The 27,532-nt window shown below is 32.7% G+C and overlaps 1 protein-coding gene across 30 annotated transcripts in view; it reads right to left on the bottom strand.

The window, feature by feature from the left end:
• The window catches only part of LOC127704232 (fibropellin-3-like), a 103,024-nt gene that overhangs the window by 63,279 nt on the left and 12,213 nt on the right, over positions 1-27,532 (bottom strand). For 4 of the 30 annotated variants that reach the window (XM_052208228.1, XM_052208298.1, XM_052208314.1 and 1 more), the window contains exon 6: positions 24,572-24,664. The exons of 25 other annotated variants lie outside the window; for them this stretch is intronic. In XM_052208228.1, the coding sequence (XP_052064188.1) occupies positions 24,572-24,664 (93 nt within the window). Of the gene's footprint in view, positions 1-10,015; positions 10,099-24,571; positions 24,665-27,532 lie in introns of all 30 variants that reach the window. One more of the 30 variants, XM_052208392.1, reaches the window with a different exon arrangement.

Below are 27,532 nucleotides of genomic sequence, written 5' to 3' on the forward strand. Positions count from 1 at the left end.
GAGGTTTAGTTGTAAGATTGGAGATGTAGTTTCTTAGTGTGGTTTGTATTCTTTAATTTTCTATGAACTGCTGTGTGGACAGTTGGTTGTGGTTCTGTTTTTTTTTTCGTTTGAACATGCCATTAGTTTTTTTTTAAACTTTCATTAATCAATAGAAAATGAAAGGATATGGAGTAGATGTACATGGGACAAAATCGCACAAAATACATAGAAAACATAGAAAATTATCAAGGAACAGGGCTTTTATTCCTGTTCTTCATCTTGACAGTTGATGTAGGGTCTTCAACAATGAACGAATCATTCATACCCTACAACAAGGTCAAGACGGCCCCTAGCGTCGACTTAAGCGGTACTATTGATAAGAATAAACCACAGTTCACCTTCTTGCTCCCCACCCGCCTCGGAGTGCCAACTTGTGCGATGCTTGTGTGCGACGGTTCTCCAGTCGAAAGCACCAGGGATACAAGAAAAGTGCAGTAATTTTGAAAGACATCGATCGCCGCTAAAATATGCCTTGAAGTAACACAAATCGGGAGCGGTCAATGAATTACATAATTTATAACCACGGGCGAGGTTTTTCAACATATATTTGTCATACATTACCCAACAAAAGACAAAAACTTTTTTAAAACAAGCGGTCGTTACACGATATACTTAAACCCGCAGTATTTTTAATATGTACGTTTAATAGATAAATGCACACTTATTATGAAATATATCATATTAATCTTAAAAGAAATTAACAAGGATCTGCATAGTATTGCGCAGACCTAACAGTCCTTGCAAACATAATTATGTTCAAGATCTAATACTCATAAAATATCATATATGCAATATTTCTTTTACATTTTTTTTATTTTTGTGTGTAAGTTTGCCTTGTTCTTTTATTTATGATTTCAAGAAAAGATATTCTATTGACAATTTTGCAATGCAATGTGTTTGTTATTAATCTGCTTTTCATTGTGGTTTTAAAAGCAAAGACATATTGTAAATATTTAAACTAATTTTTGCATTTAAAACCAAAGAAATATTGTGAATATTTAAACTAATTTTTGCAATTAAAACCAAAGAAATATTGTAAATATTTAAACTAATTTGTGCAATAAACCAATTGCTATGTACATTGACATGTCTCAAAAAACAGTCATAATCACACATTGATTCGAAAAAGTTTTATTATATATATACATATAATGAATTATTTCCTAGTTTTTTTTACCGATAACTACTCATGCAACTATCATATTAAGGTATTTTAGTTTGCTAAATGAAAATTCTTAACACTAAGTAAACATTCAACAAGTACATTGCATGTTAAAATTTTCAAACACACAAATTATGACTGTTTGCTTTCATTGGCAATACATTTGTTTATAGAAAAATATAACTGACAAGATGTCGATGCAAATATTTTATTCAAACCGCAAATCCAAACAAGTTTTATCAATACCTCAGAGTGGCATAGCCATTTAGCGGGCTATACATTTATCAAATTCTCTACTTGGAATATATTTGTGCTATGTGTAATCGGAAACGGCATTGCTACATTTGTTTGTGGACTCAAAATTAAAAGGAAAGATGGTCAGCTTTCCAAACTGTATTTGGTAATGACGAATTTATTCGATGGTATATTTAAATTATGTAGGAAGATCAGCTCTTGAAATATAATGGACGGATGCGATTCGTGATATTTATCTTCATTATTTCTATGTTTGTGCCATTCCAACGTTGACATCATCGGGCTCAGTGCTATTGTACAGCTTTTAACGGAATGCTTCCGAGATTGTTACACGACTTCGCCTATCCTCGTTGCATATATTTACGACATTTTACTAGTGGTAGCTGTACTAATTTGTAGTGTTGCTTTCAGATTTCTGAATGTTCTGACAGCGATAAAATCCTTCATTGTGTTGAAAGGTCGGTGGGCATTCTGTAGTGGTTTGCAAATCAATTCAAAGACAATTTGGCAAATAGATAAACATCACTTCAGAATAAATACAAAGAAATAAGAAAACAGTTTCTCGGATCATGAGTGCAAATTGGAACCACATTCTTTTTAAGGTAGAATCATCAAACTTGGCAATAATATACCTCTGCGGATAGGTTAAACAATTTAAATTTTTTTTTGATAAAGCTCGCTTGGTTCGGCATAACGAGTGAAATCCGTGTCAATATCCTATAGGATATTATTTTCTATAAGATTTTTAGAAATCCTATAGGATAAAGACATAATCCCGTAGGATATTTTTAATATATCCTATGGGATAAAATTAATATCCTACAAAATTAAAATCCTGTAGGATCTAAAAAAAAAATTACTGTTCATAGTTTATTAGTTATAACAAAGGCTTTAATTATTTATTCTTTACGAAATGTAGTCTAATATTATAACCATTGTAATTCAAAATTTTTGGGAACAGTTCAAAGACAATTTGCCAATGAATGTCTTGTTTGGCTGCCATAAATAACTCAAATCAGCTCAATGAACTATAGTTGACTACTTTCGTTTAATTTGGTCTCTGGTAGATATTAGTCTTATTTGAAATCAAACCACATCGCTTTATTTTTATATAAACTTAGATAATGGATATAAGATTATTTAAAGACATACATTTCTGTCTTTTAGTGAAGATCTTTTTTTTTCAGCAAAAACAAGTATTTTGTTTTCCAAAGCTTATTCAAATATTTTATTTTTCTACTACTTCCTCCTTTAATACTACTTATAATAATAATGATAATAAGTAAGAATACATTTAAGAAGGTTATTTCATATCGGTTCATGTCAACTTTTGATGTATTTGATTACTATAGTTGAGAATGGAAAGGGGGATTGTGTCAAAGAGACAACAACCCGACAAAAGAGCAGAAAACAGCCCAAGGCCACCAAAACTTTTTTCCACAATATTTTTCTTTGTTAAGAGTTCGTCTTTGTTTCTTTGTTTGTTTTGATGTGCACAGTAACGACATTTTACGGTATTCATTCGTTGAAGAATTTTGACATTTTTCTTATTGTGAAGTCTCTATTGTGTGTGTCATGGGGCTTTTTCTAGGCACTGGTTTATATTATATCAAGTTCATCATGTTCATATATATACAAATTTATTATGTACAATGTCATTTTATATACATTCAATATCATCATTTTATTGTGTCTATGATAAATGTCCTTTACAATCTTTTCTCTTCCATGTCAACATTCTTATATTTTTATATCCATCTCCTGAAGGCCTTCAACATTCTCACAAACACATAAAAGTGTGTTTCACATCTTGACGCCACAAAATTCAACTTTAGGGACAAGCAATACGTAAAAAAAACATATGAAAGAATATTCAATGAAAACATAAGCGGCAAAATACATAAAATGTAACGGTCATTTGGACAGTCCGTTACAGTTCATCAAAACAATTAACATAGATTTGTTTAACAATGATGACCTTATCAATCTACTAAAGTAAGCTCCCGAGATACAAGTGTTTATCAACCTGTTTACGCTTATGCTTTATATATTGGGATTGTCTGATTTCGTGATGTTGTGTCATAATCTTCATTCAATACAAATTTTGAAAGAAGAAAATAAAAGGCGAAGACGCAAACAAATTTAAAGAAGCCACCATACAATTAACAATACCATGGATACAAAACTCTGGTTTATCTACAATTTCAACCTGGCACATAATAATTCGGTTTAGTCATTTATTTTATGCATATCGAGGAAAAGATTCTATCGATTTTTCTGAAACTCTGATCTCATAAATTCAATTTGATTGAAACTAATCAGTCGATAAAAATGCTGATGTTTAATTTTGATTTGTTATAAGTCACTTACATTTAAAATACTCCGATATAGGATCGTATTTATTGGTCTTTAAAATTTGTATTGTTGCCATATATTCACAATTTTTCAAAATTTATTTACAAAAAAGGAAGTCTCGCTAAAAACACATGTTTGTGACACATATGAAGTTCCTCGTTACCAATCATGTCTCATAAATTCAAGGAAATATTCTGCGTAATTCAAGAATATCAGCATCTTGATGGATGTACTTCAACGTCATCTATAGCGATATCACTTGTGTGACTTGTTCCACAAACAGCTTCAAAATATATCTGAAGAAATAATTATAGTTTTAGTTCTTGAGATGATATATTCCATTAGATTTTCTCATGTAGTTTTGACTTGATGTTATGTTCTGAGATATAACCTTTTACTAAAGGATATGATTTTTCTGATTATGCTTCCGGTCCCTATATTATCCATATATTGTATAGACAATTAGTCTTGTTTGTCATAAAAGCTCGTTTGGTGATATCTAAATGTCTTTTTGTGTGTTGTGTCGTTGGATTGTTGTCTGATTGACATATATTCCACATGTTTTCTCTTACATAATATATAGATAAGAAGATGTGATGTAAGTACATTTGAAATAAAGTGACACAACTTCTAAAACATTTATTATTATACCACATACTGTGAAAATTCGTGCTAACCATATTATTAACGAACTTTCAAACGTATGATGCTTTGGAGAGTAAATAGACCTTTTGATAGATTTCAAGATATTTTTATAAACAAACTGTTAGGTAAGCTGTCAAGAATAGAACTATCTCCGCCCAGACATAACACATACAAATTGCCCTTCCCCTATGGATAGCATATGAATCAGATACTTCAATGTATGCAAGGCTATGCCACTGTGTCATTGTTTGAATATCATATTTATTAAGATTTATCATTGATTTATCTGTCCAAAAATGAATATTGATGGTGGGACTCGTGTTGCTCAGTCTTTAGTTTTCTATGTTGTGTTTTTTGTACTGGTGTTTGCCTGTTGGTTATTTCTTTTTAAGCCATGGCGTTTTCAGTTTATTTTCGACTTATGAGTTTGAGTGTCCCTTTGGTATATTTCGCCTCTCTTTTAGTAGAAAACAGATCATGTGACATCTTTTAATTAATAAAGATAGGGTTCAAGTGCAGTTTGGAACCTTGTATGAATAGTGTACATTAATAATTATACAAACTGGGTCAAATGCCAATGAGTAAATTACATAATATTTATAACGAGTGTGATACAATATCGTTTTTCATTCCAAAATATGAGTGTACACGTATTATTACAGCTTTTTGTCCCTCAAATTGACAAATCTGAAGATCATAAAAAGTATTTTCTAAAATTAAAATACATTTATAGAGGTATTGATGTTATTAATTTGTCTAGTATTTTTCATTACTCTACCGTTCAAAACTTTATACCTCCATATTTTGATAACATTGAGCCACCTACAATTTCTTATTTGTATAATAAATCCAGTCGAAGTTTATTTTTAATTATACGTCAGATACATCAGACGTAAGTATAGAAAATAATGCTCCTTCAACATGAGACTGTGAAACATCGAAGTTTAGATATGATCCATATGGCCATGTATTTACAGGGGACCTCAACATCATTTAAGACCAAGAGGTTATAAACTTTCTGAAAAAAGAACTAAAAGATCGTCCACCGTCGAAAATAAATTGGAAAGAGTGTCGTCAGGTTATTAAAAATGCTCTTTCATCCTATTGTACAGAATGCCGTAAACAGGAGAAATCAGACAAACAGTCACTTGATTCCTATTTAGAAATAAATTTAGAAATAAATACAAGGGTAAGAAATACGCCCATTTCTAGGATTGAAAAACAAATAAAGTACTCGCAAAGCGTTTTGTGTTCGTACCGGCCGACAAAGCAGACAACAATGTGGTGGTGGTATGACGTAAATACTACATGGAAGTCCTTAAGAATGAAAATATACATTCAACTACATTCAAGGCCGTACGCTCCACAGAGAGTCGCGCAGTAAATACTACCACAGCTCAGCTTAAGGCCTCCTCTGATCATTTGAAGGTTACCACTATGTATTGGTTTCCTAAACTCACAAAACACCCGTAAAATATTGTTTCATCTCGGCCTCTAGTAAGTATTCTCTACTAATCTTTGGGTGCTTTCAACGAGTTCCTTAACTACTATTATAGAACTTATCATTAATTTTTGTAATAAAACATATGAGAATTGTGAAATGAACCATTTTGGAGTGTAAACAATTCTTTGGATGTTTTAGATAAATTACGTGCTTTTGATGGGCGTTTTGATTCGGTTGACAGTTTTGAATTTCCAACTCTTTATACTAGACTTTCACACAATCTTATCAAAAAAAGTTTTCCTATTTAATTAAATGGTCGTTTGATAAATCTGATTGCAAATGTATTTGCTGCAACTCATATAAAGCCTTTTTCTCAAATGAGAAAGGTGAATATGCTAGATATACTTACTAGAGGTGTGATGATATGATTGAAGTCGTTAATGTTCTCCTTGACAACATTAATGTACGTTTCGGCAATAAAGTTTATCAACAGGTTGTAGGCCACCAATTGTGCCCCTTTAATAGCAGACTTATTCCTGTACTGCTATGAATCACAGTTTATTGCCAAAATCAGTAAAGAACAGTCTAAAAGAGGGACGAAAGATACCAGAGGGACAGTCTAAACTTCATTTAATTGATAAATTCAACAACACTAAACGTTATTTTGATGATATTTTGTTGTTGAATAATCGAGAATTCTCTAAATATACTGCTGAAATTTACCCAAAGGAACTTACTTTAAACAAATCAAATATCAACAGCAATAACTATCCTTTCCTAGATTTAGATATTTCAGTGTTACACCAGAAACTCTACACAAAAATTTACGACAAAAGGGATGATTTTTCTTTCCCTATTGTTAATTTTCCTTTTTTGAACTGTGATGTTCCTTTGGCACAGTCTTACGTTGTTTATATATCCCAACTCGTTCGCTATGCCCGTGTCTGTAGTGACGTTTTGGATTTCAATGGGTGTAATCTAGGTATTACTAGTAAATTATTAAGTCATGGATTTCGTTACCACAAATTACTTAAAACATTAAAGTTTACTAAATTAAATCTTTAAATATTGTTTTTATTGGTATAAATATTGATTTTGTTATCAGTAAATTAAACATCACTAAATATTATTGGTATACACATTTCACGGTGCTACACTCTGTCGATACCTATATTTTGGCATTGCATAAGATCATGTTTTTTGTCTTTACACTAAATCCATTGGATGTTGGATATGTACTGATTGATATTTAAGCTTAGATACGTTATTTTTATTATTAGTTGTTATTGGTTTTGAACTAGCTGTCAGTTACTGCGAGTACACTCAGATCTGTACTTGGTGTTTTTTTTTTTTGTTTTTTTTTGGTTAGGGATGAGGGATGGATAGATACCCTACCACGTCCGGTCAGTGTTTTTGCTTGATGTTTTTTTTTCTGTTTTGTATCGATCTGATGAGTTAAACCTTTTTCAACTGATTTTTATAGTTTGTTCTTATGATTTGCTGTTACACCACTGTCCCTGGTTAGGTGGAGGGTTGAGCGCTCACAAACATGTTTAATCCCGCCACATTCTTTGTCTGTCCCTAGTCAGGAGCATGTAGGTCAGTGGTTGTCATTGGTTCATGTCTGTCATATTTGTTTCTTGTAAACTGTTTTTTTTTTATAAATAAGGCTGTTAGTTTTCTCAATTGAATTGTTTCATATTTTTCATGTCGGGGCCTTTTATATTCGACTATACGGTATGGTTTTTTCCCATTGTTGAAGGCTAAACGGTTGCCTATAATTGCTTACATCCACTTCATTTGAGCTGTGGTGGATAGTTGTCTCATTGGCAATCATACCACAGCTCCTTACATATATGTTAGCATATATGTCGATTGGTTTTATACAACCCATTTTTCTGTATTCCTATTTTTGAATTACTGCATACCTTTGAGCTATTGAAACTGTTAGATTGTAGGTCAAGTTTTGCAAGTGTCCATTTATTTCCTTGATTTCCAGTTTTCTTCCAAATTTGTCTGCTTCCTAGATATACATTTAAAGTTCCCATTGAAGATCCATGCATGTGGTAATGAAATTTTAGGCATCCAGAGGATTCTACAATTTAAACCTTTAGTTATCAAACGATCTTAATTGATAAATGTTTTCAAAAAAGCACTCAAAAATGATTATAGTTTAATATTAAGAGCAGTGTAATTTATTGTCAGTGATTTTTAAGTATGATGGAGTCTCATTGGAATATGTAACTCTTTTAATTTAAAAAAGAAGACTTCCTGAACGACTATATGCTTTAACCGAAAAATATCTTTCATGTTAGGTTTCTCCTAAATCTTCCCAAAAAAGTAGGTTCGATAAAATCTATTTGTAAGCGCCTGTTATTGAAAAAAACTAAACTTCTTTGCTTTTTCAAAGTTATGTTTTTTAATTGACAAAGGGAATATTTAGTTTAGTCAATTAGGTGTATAAACGTCATAAACATATCATTATTGAATTATCGAAAACGAATTATTTAGTGAATCAAATATGATTGGTTATTGTTTAACGCCACTTTCAACACTTTTGTGTTATTTCGTGGCGGTCAGTTTTTATTGGCGAGGGAGCCGGAGTGCCCGGAGAAAACCACCGACCTTCGGGAGGAAAACTGATAGTCCTAATCAATTAAGATTGGAGTCGAGTGCACCCGCCCCATGCGAGATTCGAACTCACAACCTCAGTGTTGACAGGATAGTGATACAGTGGTTCACTACCTACGTAACCCACTCGGTCACCGAGGACCCTCAATCAAATAGCCTTACTGAAGACAACATTTTTGTATTTATAATTTAAGACAGTTTGTGGCAAAGTACTTTTTTTTCAACTTTTTTAAGTATATTTTTAGGATATCAAAATGAGATAATTTAAGCAGTTTTTCCGTAACTAAAGGAATGCCTTCTCCTTTACAACTTTGGGCCTTTTTGATATATAGACTGAATATTTTCAAGTACATACTATATTTATTTTTGCCCCTCTCTTTTATTATTGCGTTTTTAAAAAAAAATCACATAAACAAATTACAATTGTTCCATTTTATTGAAAAACATATTTCAGGTGGAAATTTGATTTCAAGATCATTAGTTTGAGTGAGAAACCGACAAAAAAATGCAATACTTTTACCAAACATGAAGTCTCGTGATACTAATCTTGCAGTAGATCCCTCCTTCACAGGTGACGATGTCTCAAAATATAAGTAGTAATTGCCTTTATAAGCTGTGGAAGGACCAGTACTAATACTAAGTGTTGCGTTCTGCAGAACAAATATACTTACAATATATTATTGAAAATAAACGTAAACTCTTCTCAGCAAATACGAGCTTAAAATCATTTAAATGAAATAAGACAACAACTCAACAATACAAGAGACGTGTTCTGCGGAACAAATATTCCATAAATGATTGCTAAAAACATTTCGCATAATTACTATTGATAATGTGAGATAGCAATCCAACAGCACAATAAACGTAGATTTCTGCACTCTCGTGGTTTCAAGAGGCTAATGTGCCGATAATGAGAACAAAACATAATTGACTCTATATTATCTTCACATGGAAATAACGCTCAAACTCGTTTCATTATTTGCGTTCGATAATTATTAGTTTATAAAATCTCATTTTGTTTCTGCAAATAATTTGTATGAAAAAATATTTTGACACAAATAACGTATCATTCATTCTTGTAAATGCAACAACAAGTTAATATAATTTAAATCTGTATAAAAAAAAACTTAGAATATTAATTCATCGCACTAAAGCAATGCTTCCCTTCTATTTTAGCCGTTGGCCTTAAGAAACATGTAAAAATTTGGCCACAAATAACCACTAATGACCAAATTCTAAGGCAATTCAATGTGTTTTTTTTTTCTCAAGATCTGATTCGAAAATATATCAAATGACTTACATGTAAAACAAGTGTATTTTTGCATTATTAGATATTTTTAAACAAAGCTTCAATCGGATGCATGTATATTTTTGAAACCAAAATTACGCCAATTAAAACCACTGTTACTACCACCATTTTTTTTTACTATAAGTCCGCATCTTATTTGGCACTTTTGAAATTTGAAAGTTACATATATTACCGAATGTACTTTCCAGTTGTAATCGTCATCAAGGTCTTGAATAAACATTGAGTCAAGGCTGTTTTCAAAGTCAGCTACATAAACTAGAAAAATAGAAAGATGGTCATTTACATATACATGATAATTCATATCACGTTATTTAAAAAAAAAAGAATAAAACGTTAAAAATCATGAAAGATATTAGAAAGACAGATATTATGACATTGAATGAAATGGAAAAAAGGACTTTAAATCTGCATTTTTTGTAATGAAAAACAAATTGATCAATAATATGGTTAATAATGCATTTTAATTGTGTTGCATCTTTGTGTATGTATGTAAAGATTTTAAGTCTTATATAGGCGTTCGGAGTATTGGACTTGTAGAGATACGTATAACACATTTGTAATATTGGCCAAGGAAGATATTTCTCATTTGAGTGATCTCCTGTTTACCGAAATTTAATATAATTACTTTGTTCCTTCTTTGCGCCTTACAAATGCATTTATTATACCTTTATATCAAAATGCCAGATTTTGATTGGTTAATACGAGGGAGACAATTTACTCTATCCTATGGTAAATACTCTATTACCCTTCACAGAGACGCTTGATCAAGTGTGCGCTTTATTAAATACTGATGGCTGTTATGTACAAGACGTCATAGTTTATTACTTTGAATTGAAATTTAATTAAGAAATAAGTCATGGAAGCCATAGATTTGTTGGAAATTTACACATGGCCTCGGCCGTGATATTCGAATTTTATCCTGAGAGTACTCGCAGTTACTGACAGCTAGTTCAAAGCAAATAACAACTAATAAAAGAAAATCATGCATCTAAGACTAAATTATCAATCATTACACATCCAACATCCAATGGATGCCAAGATACAGGTACCGACAGATTCTAGATCCATGAATGTGCATATGTATATAAAAATAATATTTAGTTTGCTTTTAATTTACTGATAACAAAATCAATATCAATACCAATAAAAACAATATTCAAAGATCTAATTACAGTGTTGAATTGGTAACCATTTAGAATAAGTTTATTTAAAGGATCGATAAGTTTACCAGGATCGTTTCTAAATTTCCGGGCACGGTAAACAACATCTCCGTAATAATGAGGATGTGCTATCCCGTTTGAAATAAGTTTTCTACAGGTACAACCAAACTTCAAAACCAAATCTTTATATCTATGAAAGAATTTAGTAAAATTTTAAGAATTAGTGGTAACGAAATCCCTGACTTAATAATTTACCAGTAATACATAGATTACGTTCATCAAAATCGAAAACGTCACAACAGACACGGGCATAGCGAAAGAGTTGTGATATATAAACACCGTAAGATGGTGCCAAAAGAACATCACCATCCAAAAAAAGGAAAATTAACAATAGGGAACGAAAAATCGTCCCTTTTGTCGTAAATTTTAGTGTGGATATTCCCGTGTAAAACTGAAATATCTAAATCTAGGAAAGGACAGTTATTACCGTTTACATTTGATTTATTTAAAGTAAGTTCCTTTGGGTAGATTTCGGCAGTATATTCAGTAAATTCTTGGTTATTTAACGAAAAAATATCATCAATATAACGGTAAGTGTTGTTGAATATTTCAATTAAATGCAATTTACAAAAACAAGTCTGCTATTAAAAGGGTGCAAATTAGTGCCAATAGGAATACCTACAACCTGTCGATAAACTTTGTTGCCGAAACGTACATAAAAATTATCAAGGAGAAAATTAACAGCTTCAATCATCTCATTACACCTCCAGTAAGTATATCTAGCATATTTACCTTTCTCATTAGAGAAGAAGGCTTTAAATGAGTTGCAGCAAATATATTTGCATTCAGATTTACCAAACGACCATTTAATTAAATAGGAAAACTTTTCTTTGATAAGACTGTGTGGAAGTGTAGTGTAAAAAGCTGAAAAGTCAAAACTGTCAACAGAATCAAAAGGACCATGAAAAGCACGTAGTTTATATTTAAAACATCCAAAGAATTTTTTACACTCTAAAAATAGTTAATTCCACTATTTTCATATATTTTATTACAAAAGTTAATAATAATTCTTTGATAGTAGATAAGGAAGTAGTTAAAAGCACTGACAGATTAGTTGTAAAACACTTACTAGAGGCCGAGATGAAACGATATTTTCTGTTTACTGTTTTTTTTTTTGTGTAGTTTAGGTAACAAATACATAGTAGGGACCTTCAAATGTTCAGAAGATGCTTTAATCTGTGATGTGGTTATGATATGTTTGTTTACTATATGACTCTCTGTGGAGCGTACAGACTTGGATATAGATGGATTTAAAATTTCATTCTTAAGAACGTCTGTGTAGTATTTACAGCATACCACCACCACATTGTTTGGTGCTTTGTCGGCCGGTACAAACACAGACCGTTTTGAAAGTTCTTTAAGTTTATTTCTTATTCTAGAAAAAGCCGTATTATGTACTCTTTTATTTATTTTTGAATTATTTTCAAAATGTGGTATACGAATATCCACAACATTCATACATTTATTTAAATAAGAATCAAGAGATTTTTTATCAGATTTTTCCCGTTTACACCAATTTTTACAATACGAGGAAAGAGCGTCTTTTGTGACCTGACGACACTGTTTCCAATCTATTTTAGATGGAGGACGATATTTTGGTCCTTTTTTTCAAAAAGTGTTTAACCTCTCTGCCTTAGGCGATATTGAGGTCCCCCGTAATAACATGGCCATACGGATCATATCTAAACTTCAACGATTCACAGTTTCAAGTTAGAGGAGTATTATTTTCTAAATTGACGTCTGATGTTACTGACGTATAATTAAAAATTAAACTTTTGCTGGGTTTTTTGTATGTGTACGAAATAATGGGTGGTTCTGTGTTATCAAAATAGGGAGGTATAAAGTTTTGAACGGTAGAGTCATTAAATATACTCGATAAGTGGATAAAATCAATACATTTAATTTTCAGAAAGTGCCGTTTATGATCTTCAGGTTTATCGATGGTGTCAAAAAGCTGTAATTATACGCGAATATTCATAGAGTGGGCTGAAAAAAGACATTGTGTCACACTCCTGGAAAATATCATGTGATTTACTAATTGGTATTTGACCCAGTTTACATAACAGTTGATGCCTACCATTGTTTTTAAATATAGATAGGAAATTATCAAGTGTATAATTTATACGATGTTTAATTCGTTGATTTCGATTGATACGTTTGCCATGAGACCTATTATTACGTTGTCTTTTATCAACAATATTCATGATATCAATAGAAGAAGTTGTAGATATGTTCCCTTGTCAAAGTATATTGTCATTAAGACCCAGGGGATAAGCTGTCTGAAGTCGTTTAATCCAAGACAGTTGGATAATTTTACGGGAATCTTCAAATTGTTTATGCGATTGCTCTTGTTGTTTTTGGATCGTTTCGAGCGGTTGGAATCTTATAAATTTGATATTGTCGTTGTGTTTACCTAAATGTTGGTAAATTATACTTTTGAATTTCTTAGGTTTCCGGAAGCGGTATAGATGTTCCTGTGTTCGTTTAAAAAATTTCCCGTCCGGGTTGTCCTACATATTGTTTACCACACTTTGGCTTTGTTCAAGTAACCAGATAAATAAGGCTTTGAGATTTTCATGTAATGTCACAGGAAAAGGAAAACGAAAAAGCTCTCCCGTTCACTGTTGACCTAACAGTATTATCAGAAGCTAATCTAGATCAAGTTAGTCATTTTCTGGCATTGCACGGGAATATTTGTGGATATCCACGTGCATTTTTATTTAATAATCTGGCTGCAGCAGCATTGCCACCTTTGACACAGTTGTAAAAAGTGCTAAATTTAGAAGGGGAATTTCGATTGACGGCGGTGGAATTTATGTTTGGAATGAGGTGTTTTTTAGCACGTGAATATCCTTGAAGTATTGGTGTATAATGTTTTCTTGCCATTTCGTAAAATCATGATTAAATAAGGGTTAAACATAAACATAACTGAGACCCCTAAGTGTCAAACAAAATGGGAAAATTTGTAAAGCGAGTAAATAAATTGGGAAAAAATTTGGCTAAATCTCAGTAAAATGGATATTAATAGAAAAATTAAAGAATTTCAATGGAAATGTATACACAGGATTATATATACCGAAAAGAGACTGCAAATAATGCATATGTCAAATGGAAAATGTCACTTATGTGATGAAAATAATAATATTGAAACACTCGAGCATTTATTTTATCAATGTAATAATGTTAAACCATTGATAGAAACAGTTGTCAGAAATTTACAACTTTGTAACCTAATAAATAACGAGATGCTCGTTGAAAAAGATATTCTAATAGGAATCTGTACAGATAATTCGAATAATATAATTGTTAATGCAATAATACTTTATTTTAAATGGGCTATTTGGAAAAAACGTAATAAATGCAAATTCGATAAAATTAAACTGAATATGCAGTCTATACAAAGCCTGTTGAAATTGCAAATGAAAAACGAATTAAAACTACTATTGCTACGCTCGGATATAAAGTATATATGCAGATCAAAAATTGAACTCTTTATCGAAAAAATATAAGAAGATATACTTAGTTCTACTGCTCTAAACTAAAGGTGTGTTCGATTCCATATATAATAATCTAATTGTATTTTAGAAAGAACGTAGTGAACAATAAGTTATTTTTACAGAAAGAAATATTTGTATTGTAATCGATATTTGAATCTATGTCTGTGCATTTTATGTATATTAGTAAATTACCACATATATCATGCTTCTTAATACATTAGTACTTACCACATGTGCTTTATCCTTTTATAATCCATACTTATATATTACAGAATAATTTCAATTTTTGTTCAATCACATCAATAATTTCTAATTCAAATTTTCTCAATCAAATATATAGTTTTCAAGTTTAAATAAACACATGTTAGTCAGTGAACCGGATATACGATAGTGATTATGTATTACAGTGATGCTTAACAGGTAAAATCGATTGTATTGGTTATTTAAATATACATGTATGTATGTAAAACTATTGTAAGTTTAAATGCATTTGATTTTTTCCCTGGTCAAGTGAGGCTGTTAAAATACAGGGGCCCCTAAGTATGCGACCTGTGCTACTTAGGTATTTATATATCAGGAAATGATTGAATAAAAATATTTGTTATCGAAAAAAAAAAAAAAAAAAAGAAAAAAAAAAAAAAGGGTAATGAGAAAATTAAATGAGGCCGATAGTCATAACATTGAATAAGAATTACAATAACGGAATATATAAATAATTTATAAAACAGTCACAGAGTTCTTATAAAAGCTATATTGAACAGCCCTACAGAATGACGATAGTAAAATAAGACAGACATAAAACAAACATTGGTCCGAGAAAACAGTTATATCGTAGGGAATTTATCTAAGACAGAAAACAACAAAACATTTTTAACAAAAATTCGCACCTGCTCTATCCAAAACATATTTTTACAGTGAAGTGTATTGATTAAGGGACAAATTTTATGAAAATTATAGAAAAGTATATAAACTGTCACTCAAATTAAGGACAATTTTATGTAGAGTGGGTGTATAATATAGTCTGACAGCTTCAGATCTAGACATACTAATTTTTTACCTTTTCATACTGGACCAGATCACTCATTTACCTACATGTAAAAATTATTCTAAACTGTTTATACATGTAATTTCACCTCCAGATTACTATTTTATGCATAAATATAAGGAAATAAATTTGGAAGGTGTATGAACAAAATGTTAAACTCTGTCCGCATTAGGGACTATATTCGTAACAACGAAAGTGTAAAAGGACGATAACTGTGTCCCAGACCTAATAAAAGGCAAATACAGGAAGATATAAGAACTCTTAGTAAAACCATAGAAGGGGGCAGGATAAAAATTAAAAAAAAACTGAAGCGAGGGTGGGTATGCCGTGTGTGTGGCTGTTCTATTTTACCCACTGTTACATGCTGTTACATGCTGTTAGATAAATTTTTAAAAAAATCTAATAAATCTGTAGCTGGCATGAATTATTTCTTAAATAACCGATAGAAAAAATGTGATTGATTCTTATAATTCTCAAACCCAACATTTGCCATTTTTAATTTACATTTTTGTCTCGTAAGCTACCGTCAAATTCACTGTTGACATTTTGTAACCAAGGAGCCGCCATGTTAACTTGCTGAAATCAGTAAATGTGCGAATAATGCAATAGAATAGAAAAAGAGTAACACCTACCTCAAAATTTTATTTTAATGCAATATTATCCGAGTTTAGAAGGTAAACGCAATGGAAAAACCTTCAGCTTTGTCGTTTTCATTCGTATGACGTCATGTTTTGAAATGACGTTAATGCGCCAAAAACATTCATGGAATTTCGCGGAATTTTAATTTATTTTGATTTTGTACATTTTTCCGATCTCTAATGCAATAGATCTTTTTGTTATGCCTCAGAATAAGGATAAAGGTTCTGTAAGTTTTTTTTAATTGTAATTTTTAACACAGCGAAATCGACATAGCGTTTGCACATAGGTTACGATACATGTGGATTTACATGGGAGGTATATTTTAACAGCCATTATTATGTACATCTTGGAGTCTGCGCTAAGTATAGAAATATCGAGAATTTTATCATGGTGTTGTTTACAAAGCGAAAGAAGCACGTCATATTAGAATAGACAGTAATAACAGAACATTCAGTATAATAAATTAAATAACACATATCTGAAAGGGTGATAAAGCAGATTGTTACCCCTCGAAAAGACATTGTAAACTTTGACCTCGCCTCAGTTGATAATGTTTTCTCGGGGTAGCAATCTGCTCTATCACCCTCTCAGCTATGCGTTATTTATAAAATGTTACGTATATCTAGTGCTTTTTATAAAACAAAACAACACACGTATGGTCTAGAATATACACGACAAATGTTCTTGAAATAAACTACTGGAGATTTTTTTTAAACAAGTCAGTAAAAATAACCAAATGTCTCTGCCAAAAATGAATATCTAAATGTTAAATGATCAGAAAATGCACTGAAAATTAGTCTTTCCCCAAAAATATATTGTTAGTTACATTGTATACACTGTCATTGGTTAAAAATGGCTAGTCATTTTGTTTAATTTGTTCGGGGCGTACTCCATGTTTTAGATTCACCACTTTAGATCTTTCTTAAAAGAGATAAGTTTAGCACATAGTATTGATCTAAATTTTGAAAGAAACCACGTTTTTATGTCCCAAAGGATTTGTAGCTTTTGTGGGATCAAAGTTGCTGATCATAGAGGACCAACGGGGATCCGATGTCCAAATAACATTTCGTATGACTTTGCTTTTGATACACGTAATCAGGGACAGGGTGCTAATGCTATGTCTTCAGAAAATCTTTCTTCCACCCCCGCTAGAAGTGAAAATGGCGCGCTTGAATTCATTGCGGGCAATGTAGCCAAAACCCCAAAACAAAGCCTTGACGAGACTTTGTCAGCTCTAGAGCAAGAGAATGAAAACTTTTAGAAGAAATTAAATTGAGTGAACTAGTTGAAAAGAACAAAACTCTGAAAAAGAAACTTAAGCAAACGGACTTGAACCTGAAACAAGAACATGACCAAACTAACAAAATTGATTTAGAATCCTTGAGAAAAGACGAAGACTTGAAACAGAAAATAACAGAAAAACAGAAAGGATTAGTGAGCAAATTAATCATGTCTAGCGATTCAGATAGTGATACAGAATCAGAAGGTGAGATTCATTTCACACAAACATTAAAAACACTTAACTATCCTGAGTTCAAACTCAAAAAGAATAAAACCTTTCAAAATCTGGTTCATCTAGCAAATCTAGTGATAAGGCTATTTTTCATATTGCATGGCCTCATGAGTTTGCTGGGAGTGACGATATCGAATTCATGTCCTTAAGTATGCCTGCTCTTGTCAGAGGAGAACATTACATTATACATAACATTGAACCCGCCGAATATAGAGACAAACGTGCTGAACATCTGACACAGCTTATGTTTTAGAGTGAACAATTTATATGATCTGATGTGCTTGCATTTCACAAAGATGTACTTCGAGAAATAGAAACTGGTCGTGCTTCATGGAATGACAATTTTGACTTTTGCAAAGCACGTCGCTTGCATCAGTCACATCCAAGGTTTTACTGTTCAGCTTACAACAAAGGCTCATGCAGGAAAAAAGAATTACACAAAAATACTCTTGGTTTATTAGAGGAACATTTCTGTAGTTCATGCTGGATTAAACGAAAAACTATATTGAATCACGCTACAAAAGATTGTCAAAGTAAAAAACAGTTCCAGGGTAATGCAACATGACTTTCCTGCACACAGATGACTAGGAAAAGTATGTGGTATTTCAGCTAAAACTATTGATGTATCAACAGAAACTGACAATTCTTGTACACATAGTTATGTTATTAATAGCCATGATAAAATTGACAATGAAATTAATTAAAAAAAAAACGTTAATTACACCTTCAAAATATCAAAGCGGATCATATGTTGATACATGTTTTAAAAGTACTGTTATTGATAGTGTAGACCATACATGTAGAAATATTGAAAATGACTTTACACAGGTAGATAATAATGTTAATTATGATATTAATAATAATCAGGTGTGTCAAAATCCTGTTGTTCTTCATGATATTGTTTTTAAATCAGGTGTTCCGAATTATCTTGGATCACAAATACCCGTTCCTTCAACAATGAGCATTCCTATATGGAGAAAATTGTTAAATGGTTATTATGACTATAAAATTGTAGAATTTTTAGAATTTGGTTGGCCTGTTGGCTATAGTAAACATGAATTTCCAAAGACTAAAGTTAGAAATCACAAGTCTGCATTGTTTTTTTAGAGAGCACATAGATGAATATATCAAAAAAGAGTTATCATATAATGCTCTAGTTGGCACTTTCAAGGTCAACCCTTTTCAAGTTCCTTTAGCTACCTCACCTTTGTCTTCTGTTCCCAAAAAAGATACGATAGAGAGAAGGACTGTTATGGACTTGTCCTTTCCAATAGGTACTTCAGTCAATGATGGGATACCAAAACATACTTACATGGGTGACCCATTCACATTACATTACCCTGCCACTGATCACTTAGTACAGCTTATAAACGAAAAGGGTCCCAACTGTCTATTGTACAAAGTGGACATAAAGAGATGTTACCGTTGGTTACCAGTTGATCCTTATGATTATCATTTGTTAGGACTAGTCTGGAATCACAAGTTATACTTTGACACTAAAATTCCCTTCGGCTTGCGTACAGGGGCTATGGCAGCACAAAGGATCACAAATGCTATAATGTACATGTACAGAAACATGGGTTACAATGGTGTTAATTACATTGACGATATAGGTTCAGCCGAAACGACAGAATTTGCCGGGAATGGTTTTCACATTCTCAAAACTTTAATTGATGACCTTGGTCGCGGAGCAAAAGTGTTGTGCACCTGACACAAATATGATATTTCTTGGAAAACAATTTGACACTGTAAACATGACAATTTCTATTCCCACTGACAAATTAGGTGAAATAAAAGGAGTTATTGAGAAATTATTGACTAAGAAAACTATCACAAGAAAAAAGCTTGAATCAATTATTGGAAAATTGTCCTACATAGCTGATTGTATTAGATCTGCAAGGTTATTCATTGCACGCTTGCTTGCTCTACTCAGAACTGTATCACGCAAAGGTCATCACGTTAATTTGAATGGCGAAGCCAAAAAAGACTTGAAATGGTTTTTAAAATTCATGACAAGGTTCAATGGAAAGACCACAATTCCAGAGCATATCTGGACCAAACCGGATCAATTAATACAAACTGATGCGACTTTATCAGGAAGAGGTGGTATTTTTTATAATAGTTGCATCGCTGAGTACTTTCATTGTGATATACATACATCTTGGTCAGGTCACCATATTAGTACATATGAACTTCTGGCTGTCCTGATCAGTTTTAAAGTGTGGGGTAAAAGACTGCAAAATAAACGTATTGTGTTGCATTGTGACAGTTCATCTTCAGTTATTCTACTTAATACAGGTAGATGTCGTGATAAAATCATGCTTATCATAGCAAGAAACATTTGGTTAATTTGTGCTCAATATAACATTCTGATCAAAGCGATTCATATTCAAGGAATAAACAATCGAGCAGCAGATATATTTCCGCGTTGGACATCACTTGAAAAACCTTATGCAAAACTGTCGACTGTTTTAGATGACAATTATATGTTAGATATTGAAGTGTCGGATAACTTATTTAAGTTAGACTTTTCAATTTAATTTCAGAAACCGGATCAGATGAATGGCTATCACTTCGTCGGAAAGCAAGAACAGTTTTAAAAGCAGCTTTCAGACCGGAAACTTTTAAAAATTTGAGGACTCAGCTTAATACATACCTTTTGTTTTGTGAAAAGTTTTTTAGATCAGCATTTCCTGTTCATCAAGAGACACTCTGCGGATATGTGTGTTTTTTGTCAGATAATTTTAAGAGTAGTGGATCCGTTAGAAACTACTTATCAGGTGTTAAAACTTGGGCCATTCTGTTAAATTTTGATCCCGAGGAATTTAATTCACCTTCGCTCAGGCTAACCTTGTCAGGTATTGACAAGCTTAATACTAATGTTCCAAATACAAAATTACCATTTGAACCATATCATCTGAACCGTATGTTTGAAGTCCTAGATATGACAAGTGTACATGATGCTGTGTTGTGGGCTGTTATTATGATAAGCTTTTATGCTATGCTTAGAAAATCACAATTCGATTACAATTCAAGGACAACGTTTAACCCTAAGGAGCAGTTAACCAGAGGTGATATTCAAATTACTGAGGAAGGATTAATTATCGATATACAGTGGTCAAAAACTAGTCAAAAACACAAAAGTATTCACCAGATTCCTCTTAAAAGAGTCGAGGATTGTGTTCTATGTCCGGTACTGGCTTATTCTAGAATGGTAAAAATGTTGCCTGCACTACCGCTTTTGGTTTAAGTGATAGTAAGGGAAAGATCTGTGCCTTTTCAAAGTCAGACATAGACAAAATTCTTCACAAACTCTTAGTGCGTTGCGGAATGGATACTTCACAATACTCGTTTCATAGCTTGCGTAGAGGCGGTGCAACTTGTGCATCAGCTGCTGGATGCACAGACTCGGAAATTTGTACAATAGGCAATTGGGCTTCCTCTTGCTACAGGGGCTACATCAAACACTCTACTGACAAACTTTATTACATCTCAAGCAGAATGGGACTTTTTTGCAAACTTTCCAACTGATAAACTTCCATGATATTTTTGTCCTCAATTATTTACTGATTTCTGTTCGTGGCATTGCGTTGCCTTGGTGATTGTGGTGTTCAGTTTTAATATGACATATTGTTGAACATAACATTGTTTCTTTATGCGTGTTTGCATATTTACATTTTGTATGCGTATTTGCATTTGATTTATTAAACACCACCTTTGAATGCCAGCACAGACTTCAGTTTTATATAGCCACTCTGAAAGTACAGTACAAATTGGTTAAAATGGCTAGTCATTTTGTTTAATTTGTTCGGGGCGTACTCTATGTTTTAGATTCACCACTTTAGATCTTTCTTAAAAGAGATAAGTTTAGCACATAATATTGATCTAAATTTTGAGAGAAACCACGTTTCTATCCCTCCAGCCCACCCAATTAGGAATCATTATTAGTATTTCATATGTATGTATGTTGAAATGTTTTTTCTTGACATGTCTTAACTTACAACTTTAGTGAAATGTTGTTTGCCTTTTTTTTTTTAATTTTCAGAAAATTATTTTTACCTTTAAAGGTGATTGTGGTGTTCAGTTTTAATATGACATATTGTTGAACATAACATTGTTTCTTTATGCGTGTTTGCATATTTATATTTTGTATGCGTATTTGCATTTGATTTATTAAACACCACCTTTGAATGCCAGCACAGACTTCACTTTTATATAGCCACTCTGAAACTACAGTACAAATTGTTTACAGGATTCAAATGATTCTGAAACGGGTTCTTTTTTTATTAGTTGTTTTTGGCTTTGAACTAGCTGTCAGTAACTGCGAGTACTCTCAGATCTGTACTTAGTCTTAGAATTATTTCTTCTTATATCTAATTAGTGTCTTTTTGTTGTTGAAATATACAAGTACCCGGTCACGTCCACTCTGTGTTTTTGTTAGATGTATTTCTATTTGTATCCATCTGATGAGTTAAGCCTTTTTCAGGTGATTTGTATAGTTGGTTCTTATGTTGTACCGTAAAACCACTGTCCAAGGTTAGGGGGAGGGTTGGGATCCCGCTAACATGTTTAACCCCGCCACATTCTGTTTGTATGTGTCTGTCCCAAGTCAGGAGCCTGTAATTCAGTGGTTGTCGTTTGTTAATGTGTTACATATTTGTTTTTCGTTCATTTTTTGTACATAAATTAGGCCGTTAGTTTTCCCGTTTGAATTGTTTTACATTTGTTATTTCGGGGCCTTTTATAGCTGACTATGCGGTATGGGCTTTGCTCATTGTTGAAGGCCGTATGGTGACCTATAGTTGTTAACTTCTGTGTCATTTGGTCTCTTGTGAAGAGTTGTCTCATTGGCAATCATACCACATCTTCTTTTTTATATCTATATGCCTTTTGATCAGTAGGCGAAAAAGTTCTTAGCAATCCAATAACAAGGCAACATACTGCATTATAAATATAAATATAAAACCTTCTCAAGTCATTTAAAGTTGTAGTTCGTGTTCAGTATTTCCTTTTTATAATAAGGCTAATCTTCAAGTAGTCTCAATCAGAAGAAACATGCTGTGTGGGTTACTTATTTCCAAAGATCAATGTGCAAAACAAGCACAGACACCGACACGCCTGTCCAATAGACGTAGAACAAACCAAAAACTACAGTACTGTTCTTATGAATACAACAATTATAACCATAAAATTCTAGATTGTTTGGGGGTACTAATAATGAAACAATGCACATGAAATGACACTTCAATGCTTAATCATGTCATCTTCACGACGCCATCATGAATGATACATCAAATAGATTACTGTTCCAGGATTTTAAACGTAACTTGGGAAGCATAGTGATGCTTCTGCAGGAAGTCATTTTAGGTTGACACAGCCATGTATTAAATACTGCCGTTGAAGAAAATCAAAATAAAAGTCGCATCATAAAATTTAGATGCAGTCGTCTGGGTCTTTCATTACTGATTCGGTGTCATAGCCACAGCCACATAACCAACCACTTTTCCTTATTCAGGATTTATCACTGAGTACCACTTGTTACAGAATTTTTATTTTGCATGATCAATACGACATTGGCATTATTAGAGCAACCTATTAATTCGTACTCTTATTCACCTGAATCTTTAGCGAGGTTCGTATGACTTGATTTTTATGTTTCTATGTATTGTTTAGGGAACTATTGTATGGCTTTTCGCCTTTTTTGCAGACCATGGTGATTTTTAATATGACTTTTGATGCTTCCTTAGCAAATATGTCTATGAGAGTATCAAGAAACGAGTCTAGATCAAACCACGAAATTATTAAAATAGATGTATGCTCGGAAATCGAAACACCAACAAAGGAAATTAATTCTAAAACAAGTCGGTTTGAAGCAATGTGTTTCTTTATTCTACATTGGCTAGAGGTATACAGGGAGGGTTGAGATCTCACAAAACATGTTTAACCCCGCCGCATTTTTGCGCATGTCCCAAGTCAGGAGCCTCTGGCCTTTGTTAGTCTTGTATGTTTTTTAATTTTAGTTCATTTATATGTTTTGGAGTTAAGTGTGACGTCCATTTTCACTGAACAAGTACACAATTTTATTTAGGGGCCAGCTGAGGACCACCTCCGGGTGCGGGATTTTCTCGCTGAGTTGAAGACCCATTGGTGGCCTTCGGCTGTTGTCTGCTCTTTGGTTGGGTTGTTGTCTCTTTGACATATTCCCCATTTCTTTTTTCAATTTTATATTTGTTATATTATTAATCGTTTAATTTCAAAATTGTTTCAAAAGTTTCTGAACGTACATAAATCGTTGCATCCTCTACACGACGCATCCCTTACAAGACGCATTGGAATTATCGTCCTCATTCTGATCGAACGTGATTGCGTAAACGATGGAAATTATATTTAGAATCAATAGTTCATTACTTGTTTCAAATACTTGCGAGTACTCGAATACTCCGATAATATCGTATTAACTTTTTAAGTTTAGAGTTTCCTTGTTACTGTTTTCTTCCGTACAGCCAAACAGATGTTATTCGTTAGCAATGATTTAACTATCGGATTGGAGAAGACTAAGGACGACAATATTTCTAAACCCAAGTCAACCATTAGAGTGGATATATTGCATAGGCGCCTGTCTATAATTGTTGAAGATTTAATGTTTTCCTATATATATGTCGGGTATTTCTGTCGTTTTGGTTGCTGTCTTGATGGTATAAACCGCTTCTCCTTTTGTTCATATGCAATGAAAATAACGATTATCTTAATAGTTATGAATTATCACTTATAATGCTTATAACTATGCATGTAAAATGAGGATATTACTACTTACTTTCGCAATGCAATCCTGCAAATCCGTTTAAACAAATACAAGTAACATTAGAACCTTTCATCGAACAATTCCCAGCGTGTTTTCTTGGCGGAACTGGAAAGTAACAAATAAAGTACATACTTTTGTATACTAAAGTCTTCGAGTCTTGTTGATCTGAACTTGTCGTGGTAAAAATAGCAAAAATTGAATAAATTTGCAGTAGTTCAGTTGCATAGAAAAGTTACTTTACCTTCGGTGTCAGAATCTTCAATTATTCTGAGCAACGGATATTTCTGTTTCAAAAAGACGTATAAATAGCTGAAAGTTTCTGAAATAATGCAATGCTTGTGACTCTTTCCTTTATGAACATGTAGATGTTATTTTCAGTATGCTGGTTGTCAATTCTACATTCAAAGATTCCAAATTTTAGTTTCATAACCAAATAAGGTAGTTATGACAGCTCATTAGTTATGTTTTATATAGATGAATTTCAAACTAAAATAATTAACTTAAGGACAATTTCTCCTCTGTTTCCAAATAACAAGCTTTTTAAAAGAATTTGATACATTAATAGTTTATAAATAATGGAACTTACAAAGTAGAAAAAAAGACAGGTTAGTCTCCTTGTATTTGTAATAAAATCAACTGAAAAGTTGGTGGTAAATGATTCTCTCTAGATTTTTCATACGTTTAACATTGGTACCTTTTTTTTTCTTTCAAACACTATGAAAAAATAACAAGGATTTTATAAGATTTTCAAAAATGGCTTTTTAAACAATGTACAATAAAATTATGAAAAGAAAAGAAAGGGTTAGTTGACAACATTTTTATTAGGACTACATGGATAAAGATTCTGAATATCTGACAAAAAGCCTGAAACAAGAGTAGCCAACCCTCTTTAAAGACAATTCTCTTATTCTCATGGTGGGTATACGTAAATAAGAAAGCAACCCAATAAAAATGATAACCAAAGAGTCATCCAGAGGGCAGCAATTAGTCTTCCACAATAAACTCGTATCTACACAATATGTAAAACTTTTCCTCGTTCCGAGTTAATTCGTCAACTCTATCGTTATACTCGTGTGTGTAGTGATGTCATAGATTTTAACGAACGTAATCAATGCATGACTGGTAAATTATTAAGTCAGGGATTTTTGTCAACTTTTTATACATTGTGACTTGGATGGAGAGTTGTCTCATTGGCACTCATACCACATCTTCTTATTTATATTAATGTTCTAATAGTAGTTTAGTCTTAGATGAATGATTTTTTCATTAGTTGTTATTGGCTTTGAACTAGCTGTCAGTAACTGCGAGTACTCTCAGATCTGTGCTAAGTGTCTTTTTGTTGTTGGGATGTACAAGTACCCGTCCATGTCCACTTTGTGTTTTTGTTAGATGTATTTATATTTGTATCCATCTGATGAGTGAGGCCTTTTTCAACTAATTTTTATAGTTTGTTCTTATGTTGTACTATTACACCACTGTCCCGGGTAAGGGGAAGGGTTGGCGCCTTCAAAATAGTTTAACCCCGCCACATTCTGTATGTGCCTGTCCCAAGTCAGGAACCTGTAATTCAGTGGTTGTCGTTTATTTCTGTGTTACATATTTGTTTTTCGTTCATTATTTTGTACATAAATTAGGCCGTTAGTTTTCTCGTTCGACCTGTTTGTGAACATTTGTCATTTCGGGCCTTTTATAGCTGACTATGCGGTATGGGCTTTGCTCATTGTTGAAGGCCGTACGGTGACCTATAGTTGTTAATGTCTGTGTCATTTGGTCTATATTGGAGAGTTGTATTATTGGCAATCATACCACATCTTCTTTTTATAATAGTGGATATTTAGCAGAAACAAACATCGCACAAGGTCATCATGGTCATGTTTTTTCAGACTACATATGACGCATTTATACGTTGGAGGTGTACTGATTGACATTTAAGTCTTAAGGAACAAGGTTCATTCATTAGGTGCAATATGGGTTTGAACTAGCGTTCACTGACTGTGTGGTATGGGTTTTGCTCATTGTTTAAGACCGTACGAGGACATATGGTACTTAAATTGGCCTTTTTCCGACTTTACGTTGGATAGGTGTCCCATTGGCAATCATACTATATCCCTTTATTTATATTCAGTAAATGCTTGTACTCCTAAACTTCACTTTTTGCTGTTTTATTTTTTGCGATTTGTGATTTGTTTTATGTGCTGTTTAAGAGTTTGTTCCCATGTTTTGTTGAAATGGGGAGGTTCGAGGCCTTACACACATGTTCATTCCCGAAATATTTTTTTATGTTCCTATCTCTAGCTATGAACCTGTAATTCAAATGTTGCCACTAGTCGTTTACTTTCATCTTTGTTTTTCGTTTATTGTTGCAGTATTAATCCAGTCATTCGTTTTCTCCTGAAGTTTTGTTACACCTTTTGTCATACTAGGGCCTTGCTTTTATGGCTAACTGTACGATTTGATTTTTGCTCGTTGTTGAAGGCTTATAATTGTTCACATCTTTGTACATGATTTTATGGATATTTGTCCGTATATACCACATCTCCTTATTCTTATGAAGATCTGCGATTAAAACCAAATATCGAACAATATTAAGATATGTCATACGACAACTGACGAGGATCCTGACTTATTGCCGAAATGTGCATCTGGTGCAGTAAAATTGGTACCGTTAATGTTATTATTACCACTCGGTCGATACCTCTACTGGAGGACTGTTTGTCCCCGAAGGTATCATCAGCCCAGTTAAGCCAGTATTTCGGTATTTTCTATACTTTCGGTCCTTATTGGTTTAATCAGCACTTCAATATTTGTTTTAAGTGTTCGACTTTTGACTGTTGCAGTAAAATAGGTACCGTTAATGTTATTTAGACAGGCGCATGAAAACGGTTAAACTAGATGGTTAGATCTTAACCCTCCCCTCTTTTGATCTCAATCATTAGAATAAAGAAACGCGCATTAAAACATACGATAAATACT

The sequence above is a fragment of the Mytilus californianus genome, unplaced genomic scaffold (assembly GCF_021869535.1).
Source record: "Mytilus californianus isolate M0D057914Y unplaced genomic scaffold, xbMytCali1.0.p SCAF_1, whole genome shotgun sequence".
Classification (NCBI taxonomy): Eukaryota; Metazoa; Mollusca; class Bivalvia; order Mytilida; family Mytilidae; genus Mytilus; species Mytilus californianus.